The following is a 20,775-nucleotide window of genomic DNA, read 5'->3' on the forward strand; positions in this document are numbered from 1 at the left end:
TCGGATCCCCATTGCCATCTCTAAATGTACCTAAACATTATGTTCTGATATTTTAGGTTCATATAATAAAATAATATGTGATTTCTGATACATCTATCTTTAATGTTTCCTGTTTTATATATTATTTCATATTATTTTGTAAGTCTAATCACGAAGGTGCAACCTTCGTGATATTCTGCTCATGGTCTTCGTTCGAAGTTCATTAAATCCTTGGGGAGATAATGCTTCAGCGGACGAAGAGCATTAATATTTAACATTTTATGTTGCCTTGTTCTTAATTCATAGCATTTGAGAACAAGTCCCCAACAATTATCAATTATTTTGTAAGACATTTACGTTATGTAATAAAGTTTATGACATTCATTTCTATAAACTGAGTCATTGTATTTGTTGATTATGTTTGACGCACATATGAGACACACCCGGGTTTGCCCTTAAAACCTGGTGTGACATTTGACTAGTGAAAAATTCATTAGGTGGAGAAACGAAAAGGACAAAAATACCCTCTAATACGATTATTTTTTCTCCGTGAAAAAGTTAGATTTTAAGTTTATATATTCTGAAGAGAATGAAGTCATCGTGTTATAAAAATATGTTAAGACTTATTTCACATTTATATTGAGCCTCAGGGCAATAGAGTGAGGTGCAGATCTTACGAATATTGGAGGTAGATATTCTCGTTGTTTGTTTCACAAAATGTAACGTAAACGATAATGGTAATGATTTAGTACCAGCGTTAATAAGTTTGAATATGCCAATATCAATTTCTAATGTGGTATTTGATTACAGTTAGACTTAAACAAACATAATTTACCGTTATCAGTTACCCATCGGATTATAAATATGTGAATCAAACAGCACCAATTGTAAGCAATGCGACCGGTAATATAATTGAATCGATGTACTCATGCGCCCGGTGATCGGGTTTCCGGAATCTGGATGAATTTTAGGGGTACATGCTCCATATACACCAACCAAACTCCAAAGGCACCATGTCTATCTGCGGGTCAACAGGAGGAGCTCAATACTAGGTTTCGGATTCTGACTATGTGCAGAGGTATAAAAATAGCTCCTGGGAGCTGAACGTCAGAATGCACTGGCATTGCAGAACCATGATGAGTACTGAGTACAAGGTTATTTCAAACTCCTTTTACAAAAGTTATCAACGAGCAAGTATACACAACACGTTTCATGATCCCTTCCCTTTGTATGTATTTGTCAAAACTTGCCTACTACTGCATAAGTCTATAACATCCTTGTTATTATGCTTTGGCAAAAAAAAGGGGTATTACCTCAACTTACCATATGTATTTTCTATACTTATACAGGTAATAATCTACATAGACTGTGTTGTAGAAAGAATTAGTTTGATCAGGTCTCAAAGAATCAATAGAATCGTTGGTTGTTGAAGACTCCCTTGAAAGTACGATCTATATGTCACCCTGATGTGGAAGCTGGTTTGCCAGGACGCCAGAAACTCTTTGTAGCCACAAGAAATTGCTGTTTCACGACGACAATTTCATAGTGCAGAGACTTCAGGATTGGGCGTATCTTCTTTATCATCTCTAACGTGTCTTTCAACACAAACCATCTTCCAGGTCTCAGTATTCTGTCGATTTCAACCACCACGTCGATGAGGTCACACCTGAATAAAAGACACAAATATCACCTCAAGTTTCTGACAGAATGGGCGCACAAACAGCAGAAGTTATAAAGGTGTGAGAATGCACCTGTTTGTAAGATTTCCAATGAGATTACTCATGTGGAGAAGATCATAGGTACGAGGGTAGGTGCTGAAAGATTCGCACCAGTCATGATATGCCCCAATCAAACCTCTGTTGAAAATAAGTGGCAAGGTATCTGGTTGACCAATTGGCACAGCATTCATAACCCATAAAGGTTGATCAATGAGTGCTGCGGCAAACCTGGTTCAACAAAAGAAGCTTGATTAGCATTCCCATCACGAAATGAAGTCTCCAATTAGTTTAATACCAAGTGATTGTTAACCAGATTGGCATAAACAAAAATCAGTGAGATCTTTGGTACAAGTGTAACAGTGAGTTTCTGGGGTCTCTGCCTTACTGACTTTGCAGTAAGCCAGAAAGTAATAGGATAAAAAAATGGAGTAACCACTTAGGGCATTGCTGAAAGCCTGAAACAACTATAATTATATTCAAGGCTTCAGGCTATGATTCAGTATAAGTTATCCTAATTTCACTAAGAAAAATAATCAGATTGAAAGGCAGCACCCTGCTTTATCAACATATGCTCGGCAGAGCTGCCAACCATTAAAAAAGGAGTGGAGTACAAAAAATTCATGTTAAATCATCCGTTTATAACCCCTTGTGCTGCAGATGTATCAGAAACAATTGAAAGATATGACGAGGTGCTCTACAAGCATTAATATTCATGTCATACAAATTGACTTTAACTATATAAGAGAATAAGCATTAGAAATTTGCCTTAACTTACCCTCCAAACCCAGCATTCATGTCCATTACATTGCGAATGCTTGACCAATTAAGTGGGAAGTCATTGAAATATACTTCTGAAATGAGCTGTTTCCAATACTTTGTATCAGCTTCAAACTTCTCTTTGTTAGAAGCAGAATCATCAGGTACACTTGCATAGCTAACATCAAGTCTTTCAGGCCATGGAACAGGCCAATTATATCTTTCATCTGAAGTGGTAATGGCAGTTGTGAAAAGGCAACTATCAAGAGGAGCATACCTGCAAAAGAAAAAAACAAGGGCAATGGTATACATGACATTAGATAGAAAGATTGAATAGCTAGCACACATCATGTTAACACTATTTATCAGTGAACCAGTAAAGTTATAATCAGAAATACGCATTTGGAGGTGACAAGACAAGTTTAATAAGTTGTGACCTACCAAGGAAAGCGTGATCCATCTCTCTCGGAGCATAGAGGGGGCTCATTGGTCTTTCTTTCAGCATAGCAAGAATTCGATGCTGGCTTTTGATATATAACAACTCCAATTCCATTGACATCTTGAGACTTTACCACTGTTCTCCAGCAGATTGATTTAGTCAGAGTAACCATTGCTGCACAAGCAGAAACGGACATTTCAATTAGCATGGAAAAATATTCACCAAATGACAAAATGCAGATAAAATCTCTAGGATGTTGAATATTCTCGATAGAATATATGACAACCCACGAACCATTCCAGTCATCTTGGTCTCTTTGCTCTTGACGGTAGACAGGGGTTGCAGACCAAATGAAATATCCTCCAGGCCTCAGTACTCTATTAAGCTCCAACAATGGTTTTCCACCTGCCATTCAAAGTGGAAGATTAATTAAACAAAAAATCAAGGAAAATAAAGATGCACTTTACAAAACAGGACAGAAAAATATAATTATGATATTATTTTGGCTTTTATGAATATTGTGAAGAAATAGAATACTTGCCATTTGCATACCAATGGACCCTGCACCTTGCACAGTGTACAACATCGAACACATTATCAGGAAACGGAAGCTTTTGTGTTCCAATTACTGCTAGAAATGCTGGAATTCCACGCTCTAGGGCAAACTGTATCTGAGCCTCATGCTCGTCTTTTGGGGCAAATGACATAGTAATGGCATTCCTGTCAAGCAGGTATCCACCAAAGCTGGCAACACCACATCCAACATCCAAGACAGTTCTTGTGCGCCTTCCCCATTGTATGGTTGGCATAATCTAAAGATTGAATTATCAACAGTAGGTCACAAGGAAATAACAAAACAGCAAGTTGTAACAAAACTGATCTACTCGAGTATAGAATGACTAAACCCCAGCATACGAAATTATATTTAGCAATTCAAGCAAGGCCTTTATGTTCAAACCTGACCAGCAATGTCATGTGGGGACAAGTCTACACTAGGAGGCGCAGGGCCAGGGACGTACGCCGAGCAGAGGAACGTGCGGCCAGGGGGGACGCGCGCACAGCTGGCTCGAGCTGATCGAGTAGATAAGGCAGATGGATATTATTAGTTTTCCCTTAGGAGTTATCAGTTCCATAATTTCAGGAGTTTGTTACTCCAGTTAGTTGGGCTATGGCCCTATATATTCTTGTAACCAGGACCATTAAGGCAAGCAGATTATTAGCCTCATCTCTCTCTTATTTTCTAAAAGCCTACGGTAGAGGGGAATAACCTCACCGGAGAAGACGGCCGACGGCTACGAGCTCCGTAGCCGCGGTCCAGCCAGCCAAGGGTTTAACGCCCTTGACAACCTGGTATCGCGATCTAGACGATCCTCACCATCCCATCTCAACACCTCTTCCGCAGCCTCCATCAGCCGCCAATTTCAGCCGCCGCCATCACCACAATCTTCCACTGCCTCCTCAACAGCACCAGCCACCATGACCGAACCTACCCTCGCCGACGTGCTTGCATCGCTGAAATCCCTCACCTCGGAGCTCCAATACATGAAGGCAGAGGTGACCGCCTTGAAGGAAAAATCCGACTCAACGTCGGATAACGGCGGCAGACGACGGTCGGATGGAATGCGTGATCCGGACCCGCCACCGCAACACAAAAAGTGGGATTTTCCCCGCTTTGACGGCACGACAGATCCAATGCTCTTCCTCAACAAGTGCGAGGCCTACTTTCGCCAGCATCGCACTATGGCGGAGGAACGCGTGGGACGAGCTTCGTACCATATGGACGACATCGCGCAGCTGTGGTACACCCAACTACAAGAGGACGAGGGCACACCGACGTGGGGGCGATTCAAGGAGCTCCTGAACCTGCGATTTGGGCCTCCCCTCCGTTCAGCCCCAATGTTCGAACTCGCCGAATGCCGGCGTTCGAGCACAGTCGAGGAGTACGCCAATCGTTTCCAAGCCCTACTGCCTCGCGCGGGTCGCCTTGACGAGGCTCAACGCGTACAGCTTTTCACGGGGGGTCTTCTTCCACCACTCAGCCACGCCGTCCGCATTCACGGACCAGAGACGCTCGTGGCAGCCATGAGTTTAGCGCGGCAGGTGGAACTAATGGAGTCTGAGCGGCCGGCGCAGCAACCTCCTCGGGCGCCATCGCGCGGTCAGCCATCCGCATACAACCCTCGGGCCGCACTACCTGCGACTCCGCCACTGATGGCACATTCCGCTCCTCCGGTGGTCGCCCAGCAGGGCCGCGGCGACGGGAACCAGCGACGCCTCACTCCGGACGAGATGGCAGAGCGGCGCCGCCAAAACCTGTGCTTCAACTGCAATGAACGGTATACTCGGGGCCACAACAGGTTCTGCAAGCGCCTTTTCTTCATCGAGGGCGTGGAGATCGACGACGCTATAGACAGCAGCGCTGCTGCAGCAGCCGACACAGGGGAGACGGACGCGCCCATCTTTTCCCTCCATGCAGTGGCGGGCGTGTCCATGGGCAAGACCATGCAGATCCGCGTCGTGGTGGGCGCGACAACTCTCATCGCCCTCCTCGATACTGGCTCCACCCACAACTTCATTGCCGAAGAGGCGGCGCGACGATCCGGGCTGCCCATCCTACCCCGACCGCGACTCACGGCAACGGTGGCTAACGGCGACAAGGTGCCATGTCCGGGGGTCATCCGACATGCCCCAATCACCATCAACGATTTCAGTTTCGCCGTCGACCTGTTCGTTCTACCGCTTGCAGGGTATGACTTGGTGCTCGGCACCCAGTGGATGGAGAACCTCGGGCGTTTGACGTGGGACTTCACCGCGGGCACAGTGTCATTTGTGCGCCATGGCTGATGGAATAAGTCTTGAGCATCTAGAGGACAACCTGCTTTTGACTGTCCTCTGTAGTCCTTTAGCATCTAGAGGACAGCTTGACTGTCCTCTGTAGTCTCTTTAGCATCTAGAGGACAGCAGTCACTTTTTGACTGTCCTCTGTAGTCGCTTTAGCATCTAGAGGACAACAGTCGCTTTTGACTGTCCTCTATAGTCTCTTTAGCATCTAGAGGACAATCCTGTTGTGTAGTGTGTGTGAGAAGGTGTGGTAGTGCAGCCCCTAGGGCTATAAATATGTGTCCCCAACCCCTCTAAGGGTATGGCATTGTGTAGTGTTTGAGGAAATAAACAGAAAATTGCCCCAACTCATAGTGTCATCCTCTTGATGAGAGTTAGAGTCCCTCTACTTACAATTGGTATCGGAGCCAAACTATCCTGCAGCCTAAACATCTCGTGCACATCTCCTTCCCGCGTCTCTCCCCACACTCAGTCGGCAGCAAGAGCTCCAACTGTTCCTTCCTCCCCTGCTCAGACGAGCAGCCTTTCGTCTGAGACAGCCTCTTCCACACGCAGCAACCCCTCACTAGCCCACCAAGTCCCTACGCTCGGCCACTTCGAGTGCGCGGCGCCAGCAGGAGGCCGAGGTCGCCGCGGCACAAGAATGCGAGCGAGCAGCAGCAGCGGCTGCAGCGACAGCGGCGAGGGCAGCACGGTTGGCGGCGGCGGAACTGGCAGCGGCGAGAGCGGAAGTAGAAGCAGCGGAGGCGGCGGATGCTGCACGTGCGGCGGCAACAGAGCTCGAGGTTCTGCGCGGCAGTAGAGCTGGCAGCTCTGCTTCTGTCGACGACAACACCGACGAAGAGCTCAGGCTGGCGAGGGAAGCAGCGCGAGAGCAGGCGGCACAGTGGGCAGCCGCGCATCCCCATGGGGGCGCGCGTGGCGGCAGCCCGGATAGGCGCCGACGCGCCGACGACGCTCCAGGCGGGGGCGCACGCGGCGGCAGCCCAGACGGGCGTAGACGCGCCGGCGGTGCTCCCGGCGGCGGCGACCGAGTCGACGGAGATCGCGGCCTCTACAGGCGGCGCGGTTCTCCCTCCCCGGATCGGTACCATGGTCGCCGCATGGCCCAGGCCATTGTCAGGGACATCGGTCCCGGCGGTGGGTGGCCTATCCTCACCAAGACCAACTACGTCGAGTGGGCCGCGGTGATGAGGGTACGGCTCCAGGTTCGCCACATGTGGGAAGCAGTTCGTTACGACGACGTCGACTACCACGAGGATCGGCGGGCGCTGGATGCCCTCATTGCTGCAGTCCCGCCCGAGATGCAGTTTTCGCTTTCCCAGAAGCGGACTACCAAGGAGGCCTGGGACGCCATCGCTGCGACCCGCATCGGCAGCGATCGTGCTCGCAAGACCACACTGCAGGCACTTCGCAAGGAGTGGGAGAACCTGGCCTTCAAGCCAGGTGAGGATGTTGATGACTTTGCTCTCCGCCTCAACACTCTGTTGCAGAAGATGGTGCAGTTCGGCGACGACACCTACGATGAGGAGAGAGCTGTTGAGAAGCTCTTCCGTTGCATCCCCGAGAAGTACAGGCAGATTGCTCGCTCGATCGAGTCTCTGCTAGACCTCTCCACGATGACGATCGAAGAGGCGATTGGTCGTCTCAAGGTGGTCGACGGCGACGAACCACAGGCTCTCTCTGGGCCTATCACTATCGGCGGGAAGCTACATCTCACTCGGGAGCAGTGGGAGGCCTGCCAGGGTGACAAGAAGAAGGGGGAGTCCTCCTCGACACGAGGCCGCAAACGCGGCAAGCCGCGCAAGGCGCGTGGAGGCGCCCAGGCCGGGGCGCGAGGACATGCTGAGGGTGGTGCACGTGGAGGTGCCCAAGGCGGCGCCGTCGGCAACAAGAAGCCGGCACGAGACGATGGCTGCCACAACTGCGGCAAGCTTGGCCACTGGGCCAGGGATTGTCGGCAGCCACGACGTGGCCAGGCCAACGTCGCACAGGCGGAGGCGGAGGAGGAGGCCCTGCTCCTGGCACATGCAAGCATCGAGCCATCTCCAGCGGCACCGGCCGCAGCGGCACTCCTCCACCTTGATGAGTCGAAAGCACGCGCTTTCCTCGGCGACGGCTCCAACAAGGACATGATCGAAGGATGGTGCCTCGACACCGGCGCCACTCATCACATGACCGGCCGACGGGAGTTCTTCACCGAGCTTGACTCTAGCGTCCGAGGCTCCGTCAAGTTTGGGGACGCCTCCGGCGTAGAGATCAAGGGCGCCGGCTCAGTCGTCTTCACCGCCGCGTCTGGTGAGCACAGGCTGCTCACCGGAGTCTACTACATCCCCGCGTTGAGGAACTCTATCATCAGCTTGGGACAGCTGGATGAGAACGGTTCGCGCGTGGAGGTCGAGCACGGAGTCATGAGGATCTGGGATCCCTCTCGTCGCCTTCTTGCCAAGGTACGCAGGAGTGCAAATCGGCTTTACATCCTCAATGTGAAGGTGGCACAACCTTGCTGCCTTGCTGCTCGTCGAGACGACGGGGCATGGCAGTGGCACGAGCGCTTCGGGCACCTTAACTTCGAAGCCCTGAAGCGGCTCAGCGCCAAGGAGATGGTACGAGGCCTGCCGTGCCTTGACCATGTGGAGCAATTCTGCGATGTCTGCGTGTTGACAAAGCAGAGACGACTCCCCTTTCCCCAGCAGTCGAGCTTCCGAGCCAAGGAGAGGCTCGAGCTCGTGCATGGGGACTTGTGTGGCCCGGTGACACCAGCCACACCAGGAGGACGACGCTACTTCTTGCTGCTCGTCGACGATCTCTCCCGCTACATGTGGGTGATGATCCTTGGCAGCAAGGGAGAGGCTGCGAACGCCATCAGGCGTGTGCAGGTCGCTGCGGAGGCGGAGTGCGGCCGCAAGCTGCGCGTGCTGCGCACCGACAACGGCGGCGAATTCACGGCGGCTGAGTTCGCGTCGTACTGCGCGGATGAGGGCGTTCAGCGCCACTACTCCGCGCCGTACAGCCCGCAGCAGAACGGCGTCGTCGAGCGGCGCAACCAGACGGTTGTGGGGATGGCTCGGGCTCTCCTCAAGCAGAGAGGAATGCCAGCTGTCTTCTGGGGAGAGGCGGTGGTGACAGCGGTTTACATCCTCAACCGCTCGCCCACCAAGGCTCTCAACGGGATGACACCGTACGAGGCTTGGCATGGGCGCAAGCCGGCGGTCTCTCACCTACGGGTCTTCGGCTGCCTCGCGTTCACCAAGGAGCTTGGCCACATCAGCAAGCTCGACGATAGGAGCACCCCGGGGGTGTTCATTGGCTACGCGGAGGGCTCGAAGGCCTACCGCATCCTTGACCCAAGAACACAGCGTGTGCGCATGGCGCGCGACGTAGTGTTCGACGAAGGGCGAGGGTGGGCGTGGGACAAGGCGGTGGACGACGGCACGACTCCGACGTACGACTTCACCATCGAGTACGTCCACTTTGAGGGAGCTGGGGGAGTAGGCAACTCTTCTCCGAGCAGGTCTACCCCAGCCCCCAAGTCTCCACCGACTCCAGCGCCACACTCTCCAGCTCCTGCTACAACGAGCTCTTCACCACCACGCACTCCAGCCACGACTCCGGCTACAGCGAGCTCTTCGCCACCATGTACTCCAGCACCGACGGTACCCTCTCCGGGAACGTCCTCTCCGACACCAGCTCGTGTCGAGCACGACCCAGTGGAGCTCGTGACCCCTCTGTCCCGCGACGAGGAGCGCGTCGACGCGTGCTACGACGGCGAGCCGTTGCGGTATCGAAGGGTGGAGGGCCTTCTCATCGACCCGTCGGTGCCAGGCCCTGCATCTCGCATTCTGGCAGGAGAGTTGCATCTTGCATGCGACGATGGTGAGCCTCGGTCTTTCGCGGAGGCCGAGAAACATGCGGCTTGGCGTGCCGCGATGCAGTCGGAGATGGACGCGGTTGAGACGAACCGCACTTGGGAGCTCGCTGATCTCCCTCATGGTCATCGCGCGATCACCCTTAAGTGGGTGTTCAAACTGAAGAGGGATGAAGCCGGCGCCATCGTCAAGCATAAGGCTCGCTTGGTGGCACGCGGTTTCTTGCAGCAGGAGGGGATCGACTTCGACGATGCCTTCGCCCCTGTAGCACGGATGGAATCCGTGCGACTCCTCCTCGCGCTGGCAGCCCTGAAGGGCTGGCATGTTCATCACATGGATGTCAAGTCGGCGTTTCTTAACGGCGACTTAAAGGAGGAGGTCTATGTACACCAGCCGCCAGGTTTTGCGATCCCTGGCAAGGAGGGCAAGGTGTTGCGCCTGCGCAAGGCACTCTACGGCTTGCGACAGGCACCAAGGGCGTGGAATGCCAAGCTGGATTCCACGCTCAGGAGGATGGGCTTCATGCCAAGCCCGCACGAGGCGGCCATCTATCGGCGGGGCAATGGAGAAAATGCCCTGCTGGTGGGTGTCTACGTCGACGACTTGGTGATCACCGGCGCCAAGGATGCAGAGGTGGCAGCGTTCAAGGAAGAGATGAAGGCCACCTTCCAAATGAGTGACCTGGGGCATCTCTCCTTCTACCTGGGGATTGAGGTGCACCAGGGAGACTCCGGGATCACACTTCGCCAGACCGCCTACGCCAAGCGCATTGTTGAGCTGGCTGGGCTCACCGACTGCAACCCAGCTCTCACTCCGATGGAGGAGAGGCTGAAGCTGAGTCGCGACAGCGCGACGGAGGAGGTGGATGCTACACAGTACCGGCGTCTTGTGGGGAGCCTTCGCTACCTCGTCCACACACGGCCTGACTTGGCATACTCCGTCGGCTACGTTAGTCGGTTTCTGCAGCGACCGACGACGGAGCATGAGCAGGCTGTGAAGAGGATCATCCGCTATGTTGCGGGGACTCTCGACCACGGTCTCTACTACCCGAGGTGCCCTGGGGAGGCACACCTTGTCGGGTACAGCGATAGCGACCACGCCGGCGACATCGACACCAGCAAGAGCACAAGCGGGATCCTCTTCTTCCTCGGCAAGTGCCCCATCAGCTGGCAGTCGGTCAAGCAGCAGGTGGTGGCCATGTCCAGCTGCGAGGCCGAGTACATCGCAGCGTCCACTGCTTCGACTCAGGCGCTCTGGCTGGCTCGCCTGCTCGGTGATCTCCTCGGGAGAGACACTGGAGCGGTGGAACTCAGGGTGGACAGCCAGTCCGCTCTGGCATTGGCCAAGAACCCCGTGTTCCATGAACGGAGCAAGCACATCCGGCTGAGATACCACTTCATCCGAGACTGCTTGGCAGAAGGGAGCATCAAGGCGCGTTACATCAACACCAAGGATCAGCTTGCAGACCTGCTCACCAAGCCCCTTGGGAAGATCAAGTTTGTTGAGCTTTGCTCCAGGTCCGGGATGGCCCAACTTTCTCACAAGACGACGCCCAAGACTTAGGGGGAGAATGATGGAATAAGTCTTGAGCATCTAGAGGACAACCTGCTTTTGACTGTCCTCTGTAGTCCTTTAGCATCTAGAGGACAGCTTGACTGTCCTCTGTAGTCTCTTTAGCATCTAGAGGACAGCAGTCACTTTTTGACTGTCCTCTGTAGTCGCTTTAGCATCTAGAGGACAACAGTCGCTTTTGACTGTCCTCTATAGTCTCTTTAGCATCTAGAGGACAATCCTGTTGTGTAGTGTGTGTGAGAAGGTGTGGTAGTGCAGCCCCTAGGGCTATAAATATGTGTCCCCAACCCCTCTAAGGGTATGGCATTGTGTAGTGTTTGAGGAAATAAACAGAAAATTGCCCCAACTCATAGTGTCATCCTCTTGATGAGAGTTAGAGTCCCTCTACTTACAATGGCCGCACGATCTGCTGGGCAGGGGTGCCGTTTCCGGAGGCGGTGGAGTCCTGTGCGGCCGCGACATCGGCGCCTTTGCTCGATGAGCTCCTTGTCGGTTTCGGGGATGTCTTCAGGGAGCCGCAAGGACTGCCACCCACGCGCAACTGTGACCATGCCATCACCCTCAAGCCCGATGCACAGCCGGTGGCGGTTCGCCCCTATCGCTATCCGGCTGCACACAAGGACGAGATGGAGCGGCAATGCGCCGCAATGATCACACAGGGCATTGTCCGGCGTAGCGTCTCGGCATTCTCATCGCCGGTACTCCTCGTCAAGAAGGCGGACGGCGCATGGCGTTTTTGCGTCGACTACCGGGCCCTGAACGCGCTCACCATCAAGGACGCGTTCCCGATTCCCGTCGTCGATGAGCTGCTCGACGAACTTCACGGTGCCCGTTTCTTCACCAAACTCGACCTACGGTCGGGATATCACCAAGTTCGCATGCGGCCTGATGACATCCACAAGACGGCGTTTCGAACTCACGGCGGCCTCTACGAATTTTTGGTGATGCCATTCGGATTGTGCAACGCCCCGGCAACATTTCAGGCACTCATGAACGACGTCTTACGGCCATTTCTGTGGCGCTTCGTACTTGTCTTTTTCGATGACATTCTTATCTACAGCCAGACATGGGCGGAGCACCTGCGCCATCTTCGCGTCGTGCTCACTGAGCTCCGGAGACACCAACTCTTCGTCAAGCACAGCAAGTGCGCGTTCGGCGAGCAGTCGGTCTCCTACCTGGGCCACAACATCTCGGCATCCGGCGTCGCCATGGACCCGGCCAAGGTGCAGGCCATCCACGACTGGCCTGTACCTCGGTCCGCTCGGGCTGTGCGCGGCTTCCTCGGCTTGGCGGGCTACTACCGCAAATTTGTCCACAACTACGGCACGGTCGCCGCTCCGCTGACCGCTCTCCTAAAAAAGGAGGGGTTCTCCTGGAACGACGCTGCGGCCGCGGCTTTTGAAGACCTCAAGTCTGCAGTCACTTCAGCGCCCGTCCTCGCCATGCCAGATTTCGCCAAGTCCTTCACCGTTGAGTGCGACGCTTCCTCTTTTGGTTTTGGCGCGGTCCTCATCCAGGGAGGCCACCCGATCGCCTTCTTCAGCAGGCCGATCGCTCCTCGACATCGCGCACTCGCTGCCTACGAGCGTGAGCTCATCGGCCTTGTTCACGCCGTGCGGCACTGGAGGCCGTACTTGTGGGGACGCCGTTTTTTGGTGAAGACAGATCACTACAGCCTCAAATACTTGCTGGACCAGAGGCTCTCGACGACGCACCAGCACCGTTGGGTGGGGAAGCTCCTCGGCTTCGATTTCGCCGTCGAGTACAAATCCGGAGCAACGAACGTGGTCGCCGACGCGCTCTCACGCCGCGACACGGAGGACGGCGAGGAAGGAGCCACGCTAGCGCTCTCGGCTCCACGCTTCGACTTCATCACTCGGCTCCGACAGCACCAAGGCTCGGACCCGGCACTCGTAGCGTTGCGCCAGGAGATCACCAGCGGCGCACGGGGCGCGCCCTGGTCCCTGGTTGACGGCATGATCCAATACAAGGACCGGCTCTACATACCGCCTGCCGCCACTCTGATCCAGGAAATAGTCTAGGCGGTGCACGAGGACAACCACGAGGGCGTTCAGAGGACGCTGCACCGACTCCGCCGAGATTTCCATTTCCCTAACATGAAACAATTGGTGCAGGATTTCGTTCGGGAGTGCAGCGTTTGCCAGCGTTACAAGTCGGAACACATGAATCCGGCGGGACTTCTCATACCTCTGCCTGTGCCGAACAGTGTCTGGACCGACATAGCGCTGGATTTCATCGAGGCGCTGCCCAAAGTGCGCGGCAAGTCCGTCATTTTGACAGTGGTGGACCGTTTCAGCAAGTACTGTCACTTTATACCACTGGCGCACCCGTACTCGGCAGAGTCTGTCGCAGAAGCTTTCTTCATCAACATTGTTCGTCTGCATGGCGTACCACAGTCGATGGTGTCGGATCGCGATCCGGTCTTCACATCAATATTCTGGCGCGAGCTCATGCGCCTGACGGGGACCAAGCTCCACATGACTACAGCATTTCACCCTCAGTCGAAAGGACAATCCGAGGCGGCTAACCGGGTCATCATTATGTATCTCCGCTGCCTTACAGGGGACAGGCCGCGACAATGGCTGCGTTGGCTTCCGTGGGCGGAGTTCATCTTCAATACGGCGTACCAAACATCCCTGCACGACACGCCATTCCGTGTCGTCTACGGTCGCGATCCACCGTCACTCCGATCGTATGAGCCAGGCGACACGAGGGTCGCTGCCGTCGCCCGGAGCATAGCAGAGCGCGACGAGTTCCTCGCCGACATTCGCTCGCGGCTAGAGCAGGCGCAGCAGGTTCAGAAGCGCTACTACGACGCCGGACATCGCCAGGTGGTCTACCAAGTAGGCGACTGGGTCCTCCTCCGCCTGCGTCAGCGTGCAGCCTCCTCGCTTCCTCAGGCCTCGACGGGAAAGCTAAAGCCCCGCTATTTCGGGCCCTACTGCATCACCGAGATGATCAACGACGTCGCCGTCCGTCTCGACTTACCAACCGGAGCCCGCCTGCATGACGTGTTCCATGTCGGACTTCTCAAGAAATTCCATGGGACTCCGCCAGCAGCACCTCCACCTCTGCCGACAATTCACCATGGCGCGGTTGTCCCAGAGCCGGAACACGCGGTGCGCTACCGACTTGCACGTGGTGTGCGCCAAGTGCTGATTCAGTGGAAAGGTCAATCAGCTGCATCGGCCACCTGGGAGGACATCGACACATTCCGTGCCAAGCATCCAGCGTTCCAGCTCGGGGACGAGCTGGGTCTCGACGGAGGGGGAGATGTCATGTGGGGACAAGTCTACACTAGGAGGCACAGGGCCAGGGACGTACGCCGAGCAGAGGAACGTGCGGCCAGGGGGGACGCGCGCACAGCTGGCTCGAGCTGATCGAGTAGATAAGGCAGATGGATATTATTAGTTTTCCCTTAGGAGTTATCAGTTCCATAATTTCAGGAGTTTGTTACTCCAGTTAGTTGGGCTATGGCCCTATATATTCTTGTAACCAGGACCATTAAGGCAAGCAGATTATTAGCCTCATCTCTCTCTTATTTTCTAAAAGCCTACGGTAGAGGGGAATAACCTCACCGGAGAAGACGGCCGACGGCTACGAGCTCCGTAGCCGCGGTCCAGCCAGCCAAGGGTTTAACGCCCTTGACAAGCAAAGACTCAAATGACATTGAACAAACTGAGCAGCGAGCAAGGCTGTGAAATTTATCAAAGGAAACACACAAGAGAAACATCTCAATTCACACGATGCGTGCAACTCACTTGTCTATCAAAGTACTTAACAAAATTCCTCTGCAGAGTTAAGCTGTCCCAACAAACTGAATGTTTACCTGTTCAACAAACTGAATGTATCTTCCCACGCCATCTTTGAATTGAGTTCCACCTCCAGGAAAAACAAGATAATCACCAGATCTTGTAACCCAGTTCTGATCTTTCTTATACTCCACCAGCTTTGGGTGAGGGACGTTGTTGTACCAAATCTGGATGTGCAGTGAAATGAAACAAAATCAGATAGTCAGCCACCTAATGGCATAACAAAAAAAAACTGTCTGGCAAAGGTAATTATAAAGAGTAATTCATTAACTGATACATCAGACACTTGAAACAAGTAGCCCCATAAGTTATTTGTTAAAAAAGTCCACGTGCAGAATATTTTAATATGAGAATAAAAAAAAATTGGATCCCGATCCATGGCTTGTACTTCCTCCATTCCAAATTATAAGTTTTTTTTTGTAGAGCTAAAGCATATTACTTTAACCAAAATTATAGAAAATAGAAATCTTGCTTAACAAAAGTCAAACAACACTAAGTTTAACAATGTTTATACAAAAACAGTATAAGTGTTTATATCTTTAGATAAGTTTATTATAAAATATATTCTATAAATATTCTAGTGATACTTAAGTAAAATAGTATAGTACAGCACTAGCACCGCTGGCAGCCCTATAAACGAACTAGCTGTATGCCCGTACGTTGTTACGGCGGCAACATGTTATGATAAAATACATTAATATGAAGAAACATTAATCGTCATTCTACCTATGTGCTCCCCAATGAACAAACAGATGTCAGGAAAACAAAACATGTTGTGACAGCTGCTCCCCTCCCCAACGGTCGTGGCTGTTGTGCGGGGGAGGGGGACTGCAGAGGGAGCAGGGGCGGAGGGAGCGGACACTGTGCGAGGAGGGGATCGACTGGGTTGGTAGTCGTGCGGAGGGGATAAACAGTGAGAGGATGGGGCGGATGTGGCATGCAGATGGCCCATGCGTGGCTCACAGATGTGGCGGTTTGTGCGGGCGAGGGAAACGGAGGCGGGTGCGGGCGCGGAGGAGAGGCGAGGGCATGGCTGTGGTCTACACTATCATCTTAATAGTTAGTAGAGAAGTAGAGATTTTCTGCCAAGTGGCTCACTTCCATAATCCTAAAAGAGCGAAGGGGCGGAATAATAGAGTGACGAAGCCACTGGACAAGCATGTTACAATCCCAATTATCTCCCTAGTTAGAGTACCTAGTCGAGCTATTGCTCGGCGCCTCCGCCTCGTCCACACCACACAGCCGTTGAGTCCACTTCGCTCACTCACCGTCAAACCCACACCTCAAACTCCTTCCCTTCAAGAATGTCAGATTATCCACTGCGGCCTCTTCCTCCTCTTCCTCCGCCCCTCCCACCATGATTGCCACCCATCTCTCCCCAGCCCTCAAGCAGTACCGCTTCTCGTCCCCGCTCCACTCCACCTCTCACAACCACCACCTTCTCGTGCACCTCCCGCTCCCCCGCCACCACCGCAACTTCGCTAAGCCCGCCGCGGCCGCGCCAGGCCTCCTCGCCAGCGTCGAGTCCGTGGCCTCCGCGGCCTCCGTCCTGGCCGCTATCGTGCTCGTCCACGAGTCCGGGTACTTCCTAGCCGCGGCGTCCCGGGGCATCCACGTCTCCCAGTTCTCCATCTGCTTCGGCCCGCCGCTCGCTCGCTTCCACCTCGGCCCCGTGAAGTACGCGCTCCACGCCATCTGTTAGCAGCCCCTAGGAAGGGGATCGAGAGAACTGGAAGAAGAGCTCGTAGATTGAGATTTCGGAAGAGGAAAGTGATCGGCTGGGATAGAGACTTGGAGAAGAAGAGAGATAGAGACAAAGGAGCACGAAGGCTTCTCGATAGAGTTCTGATATTTCTTCTTTGATACCTTTTACAGATGTCTGAGCATGTATTTATAACTCCTTAATACCACATAACCTATAGCCCATCTAGTATACATGACCATAGCCCATAGTATACCTAACATTCCCCACTCCTTGAAATGTGGCTTGCCCCCAAGTCGCTGATGGTGTAGGATCAGCTTCTTCTGCTGCATCATTGTTGAATGCATAACGTTTCCTCTGCAGCCCTCCATCTGAAATTCGACAACTCTTGCAACACTGGAACGACACTTGAAGCTGGCAATATGACAGCACAATCACCAGGATCCCAAACAAAAATTGAAAAGTTGCCTTGGCGACTTCTGACGGCACTCAAACCAGAGGTAACCAAGCCCACGCTAGTACCAATCCCTACCTTCCGAAGACTTGGTAAATCCTCAACACAAAACCTTGACACACTTTTCCAGTTTTCATCTCTGCAACTCACTGTGTGCAACAATGAAGGGGCTGCAACCTTTCTTGATATAAGCATGAACCCTCCAGTTGAGTTATCAGTTGTATTCATGGCTTCCAAAATAAGTTGCAATGGAACCCAATGCAGAGGATATTTGAAACGGGCTACATCCAAGATGAGCACCATATTCTGCTCGGCATGGTAGCCACCATTTGGGAAGAAATGACCAGATACAGTCTGTCCGAAAGGCCATATTGTGAACTGATGGGCTTCGACAGCTTTTCTGTTGGTAAATATCCCCTCTGGCCCATCCTCGTCCTTGACTGGTAATCCAAGCCGTGCAGCAAAAATCGAGAAACCCATGATCTCAGCAACAAGCTTGCACACAAGGTTGTCATTGATGTGGATGTCGGTGATGCTCGCGACAGGATTGGGGCGCGGCACTGCATCCTTGCTGCAATGGAATAAAGGCGAGAAACAACACTGTATGATACCCATTGCACCGTCCTCGAGTGCCTGCGCAAGGAAGGAGATTTTGGCCTCAGCAAACAGAGGGTCCCCGGCTTCTCCCAGCGGCAGGAGACGATAGCTTCCCTCCCAACACGGCGTGCAGCAGCAAGCCTCGATCCAGAGCACTCCGACCAGCACGGCGAGTTGGCAGTTCCATCGCATAAGGGGAAAGTTGACATATGTCGCCGTCGGATATTGACCAAGCATCTGCCGATTTGCGCTGTAGGGCAAGGTGAACACAAGCGTCTCAATTTCAGGGCCAATAACATTGCTTGGCTTGCGTTCGTAGCCGTTGCAGGTGTGCACGATTTGGGTGGCAACGTAGCTGCTCTGGGGAAGGCATAGTCGCACAGCGAGGCCGTTGACTCGAAGGAGGTCAAGGAAAGTGGTGTAGGTGCAGAGCCTCGCGATGATCGTGTCCTCCGTGAGGTCCCCGACACTCTTCTTCGCCATGGTGGCCATGGCCTGCGTGTCGCGCGAGGACGCCTGTTGGCACTGCGACGCGACGTGGACTGCGAGCCGCGCGTTGCCCACTGTGAACGCCAGTGACCATGCTGGCTGCCATGTCGCGGCAAGGTCTCCCCTCTCACAGGGCAGTTGCCAGTCATAGCGCGCCTGCTTCAGCTTCTCGATGTACCGCATCTGTTCGCGGGTCTCGAGACCCATGACCTTGGGGTCGTCCGGGTCGGGGTTGGAGAGGCCGCCGCCGACAACATGGATGTCCGGGAGCATGGAGCGGTTGGAGCCGTAGTCGTCGGAGTTGGGCCCACCCAGGATGCAGACCACGGGGCGGTTGGGGACAGAGTAGGTGCCGCGGTTGAGGCCCATTCTCGAACACTTGGTGCGCGTGGTGGTGAGAACCTCCTCCTCTGCGTCGGTGTTGAACGAAACCTGGGCGGGTTGGCAGGCGCGCTCCAGGAGGAGGCGGTGGACGACGGGCTTCAGCGGTCGGTCGTCGGGAGCGGGGAGCGGGTGCGGCGAGTTGAGGCACGCGCGCAACGCCGGTGGGTGCTCCATTTCATCCGGGTCCCGGCGGAACAGCGCCGCGCCCTTCGGGAGGAACGGGTGGAGCGGTGACCCGCTGCTGTCGACGTTTGAGTCGAGCGGCGCGTCGGGGTCGAGCACCGCATTGACGGGGACAACGCCTGAATCGTCGTTGAACTGCAAGGGAGTGCGTATGTGTGCGGGTTGTTCGCCGCAACTTCCCCGACGACGACCCGGAGTCCGGGTTCGCGCCCGACGACCCCGACCTCCTCCGCAAGCGCCCCGTCCCAGACCGCCTGCTCGTTGTCTCCGCCGGCGTCGCCGCCAACCTCGCCTTCGCCTTCCTTGTCGTCTACGAGCAGACGCTCACCGTCGTCCCGCGGCGGTGGCTTGGCCATGGATGCGGAGGACACGGGGTCAGGCGGGCGAGTGATGAGGATGTGACGTGGGCGTGGGAAGTTGCATCGCGTGAGCGGTGCGTGAGGTGCGGGAGGCCGTTCGCTGGCGCGTGCGGGTAGAGAGTGGGGGCAGTCTACACTGCCCCCTTAATAGTTAGTAGAGATAAACTAAAGAAAGAGGATCAACAACCAGAGCCACTTCCCTCCCTTGCCTACTACGGCAAGCAAAGCTAGCGCGGGGGAGGTCCTCACCATGTCACGGCTCCGCGGCCACGGCACAGGCGTCCGGTACCCTGCAGGCAGCGGCACCAGGCACCTGAGCCGGGGCGGCAGGGGGCAGTGCCGCTCGCGGTGCTCCATGTGCCGCCTCGACCGCAGCGCCTTGATCGCCCGCACGTTGTCCAGGCACGGGATGTAGTCCGTCGACGACACGCCCCTCCCCAGCCTGCTGCACGTCTGCCACCTCACGCTCACCGGCGCCTCCTCCTCGTCGTCCCCACCTTTCTCCACCGGGGCGACGACGCTTGTACCCGTCTCCCCGTCCGCCCCGACTCCCCTGGCGCCGCTGTTACCGCCTGAGCCGCTGCCACCGCTGGATTCCTTTGCGGATGGTCCCGATGCGCTACCGTTGGCATCGGCTTTTGTGACGGGTTGCGATGCGGTGGCAGTAGTGCCCTCCTCCGCTTTCTCGGTGGCGCTCGAGCCGTCTGGTCTCGAGTGAGGTGGGCTTCTGCTTCGCGGGGCGCGGCTTTGTTGCTGGGGGGTTAGAGGAGGTGCGAGGGAAGGGGCTGATGCGGAGAGACGGGAGGGGAGGAACGCGAGCGATCCGGGCGAGGGGTCGAGGAAGAGGAAGAGGAGGACGAGGATGGCGGAGATGAGGAGGAAGAGCGAGAGCGAGGGCGAGAGGGGGAAGGGGCGTCTCGCGCGGTCGGAGGAAGGGACGGCCATCGCCTCCGCGCCGCGGTGCGGAGTGGAACCAGCCGGAGGCCGGAGCGGTGAAATTGTGGAAGTATGAGGCAGCCGCAGCAATGACGGGTGGTGGGGTTAGGCGGGTGGATGAGTGGGTGGGTTTGGAATGGAAGCGGACCGTCGCGCGATCACGCCTGCTGCGTTGGCACCTTGGCAGCCGGTGCTGGTCCTTTTCGGATGGTGGCATAGTATGAAACTTTGAACAATCCTCAGTACTCCTTCGTCTTAATTCGTTTGACTTTATAGACTAAATTAGACCGACTCGTCTTATTTAATTTTAAAAAAAACTAAAAAATTTAAACCTAAAACTAGTATATTATATGATAAATAATACCATAGTAAAAAAATTAAAATAATTATATTTTTTTAAATAGCACAAGTCAGTTAAATAAATTATAAATTAGAATAGATAGAGTACAGTAAAACTCTTAAGTAGAGAGCCAAACGGACGCTCGGTCTAGCTTGTTTGGGTCTGACCCGTCAGGCGCGGTTAGAAAATCGGGCTGGGCCATCCATGCACGCGGGCTTGTTTCCCTGTTCGAGCCTTGCCCGCTGCGGGTCTAAACGGGCCGGTAAGCACGAAAAAGCGAGCCGAAAAGCGGGCTAAGTGGCCGGTAAGCATGGTTTATTACAA

At 54.2% G+C, this 20,775-nt stretch overlaps 1 protein-coding gene across 2 annotated transcripts; it reads right to left on the reverse strand.

The window, feature by feature from the left end:
- Positions 1-1,058: 1,058 nt before the first annotated feature.
- LOC100383917 (uncharacterized) lies at positions 1,059-20,259 on the reverse strand. 2 transcript variants are annotated; one of them, XR_002748993.1, is made up of 8 exons: positions 15,734-20,259; positions 15,025-15,174; positions 3,434-3,704; positions 3,187-3,297; positions 2,895-3,066; positions 2,473-2,730; positions 1,731-1,925; positions 1,059-1,645 (listed from the first exon to the last, which is right to left on the reverse strand). XR_002748993.1 is itself a non-coding variant. In NM_001353412.1 (8 exons), the coding sequence occupies exons 1-8, from the start codon at positions 20,118-20,120 to the stop codon at positions 1,438-1,440; spliced, it is 2,061 nt and encodes a 686-aa protein (NP_001340341.1). In that variant the 5' UTR covers positions 20,121-20,199; the 3' UTR covers positions 1,242-1,437. The 2 variants fall into 2 exon arrangements, 1 of the variants encoding a protein (NP_001340341.1); NM_001353412.1 differs by having other exon boundaries at positions 1,242-1,645; positions 19,425-20,199.
- Positions 20,260-20,775: the final 516 nt, after the last annotated feature.

This window comes from Zea mays, chromosome 8 (genome assembly GCF_902167145.1).
Source record: "Zea mays cultivar B73 chromosome 8, Zm-B73-REFERENCE-NAM-5.0, whole genome shotgun sequence".
Classification (NCBI taxonomy): domain Eukaryota; kingdom Viridiplantae; phylum Streptophyta; class Magnoliopsida; order Poales; family Poaceae; genus Zea; species Zea mays.

Excerpts from the sequence above, each read along its gene's own strand:
- LOC100383917 (NM_001353412.1), bottom strand. The coding sequence starts at position 20,120 with ATGGCCGTCCCTTCCTCCGACCGCGCGAGACGCCCCTTCCCCCTCTCG. Across the intron at positions 15,175-19,424 it reads GGCCGCGGAGCCGTGACATG|ATTTGGTACAACAACGTCCC; the intron begins GTGAGGACCTCC and ends CTGCACATCCAG. Across the intron at positions 1,926-2,472 it reads ATGAATGCTGGGTTTGGAGG|GTTTGCCGCAGCACTCATTG; the intron begins GTAAGTTAAGGC and ends TTGTTGAACCAG.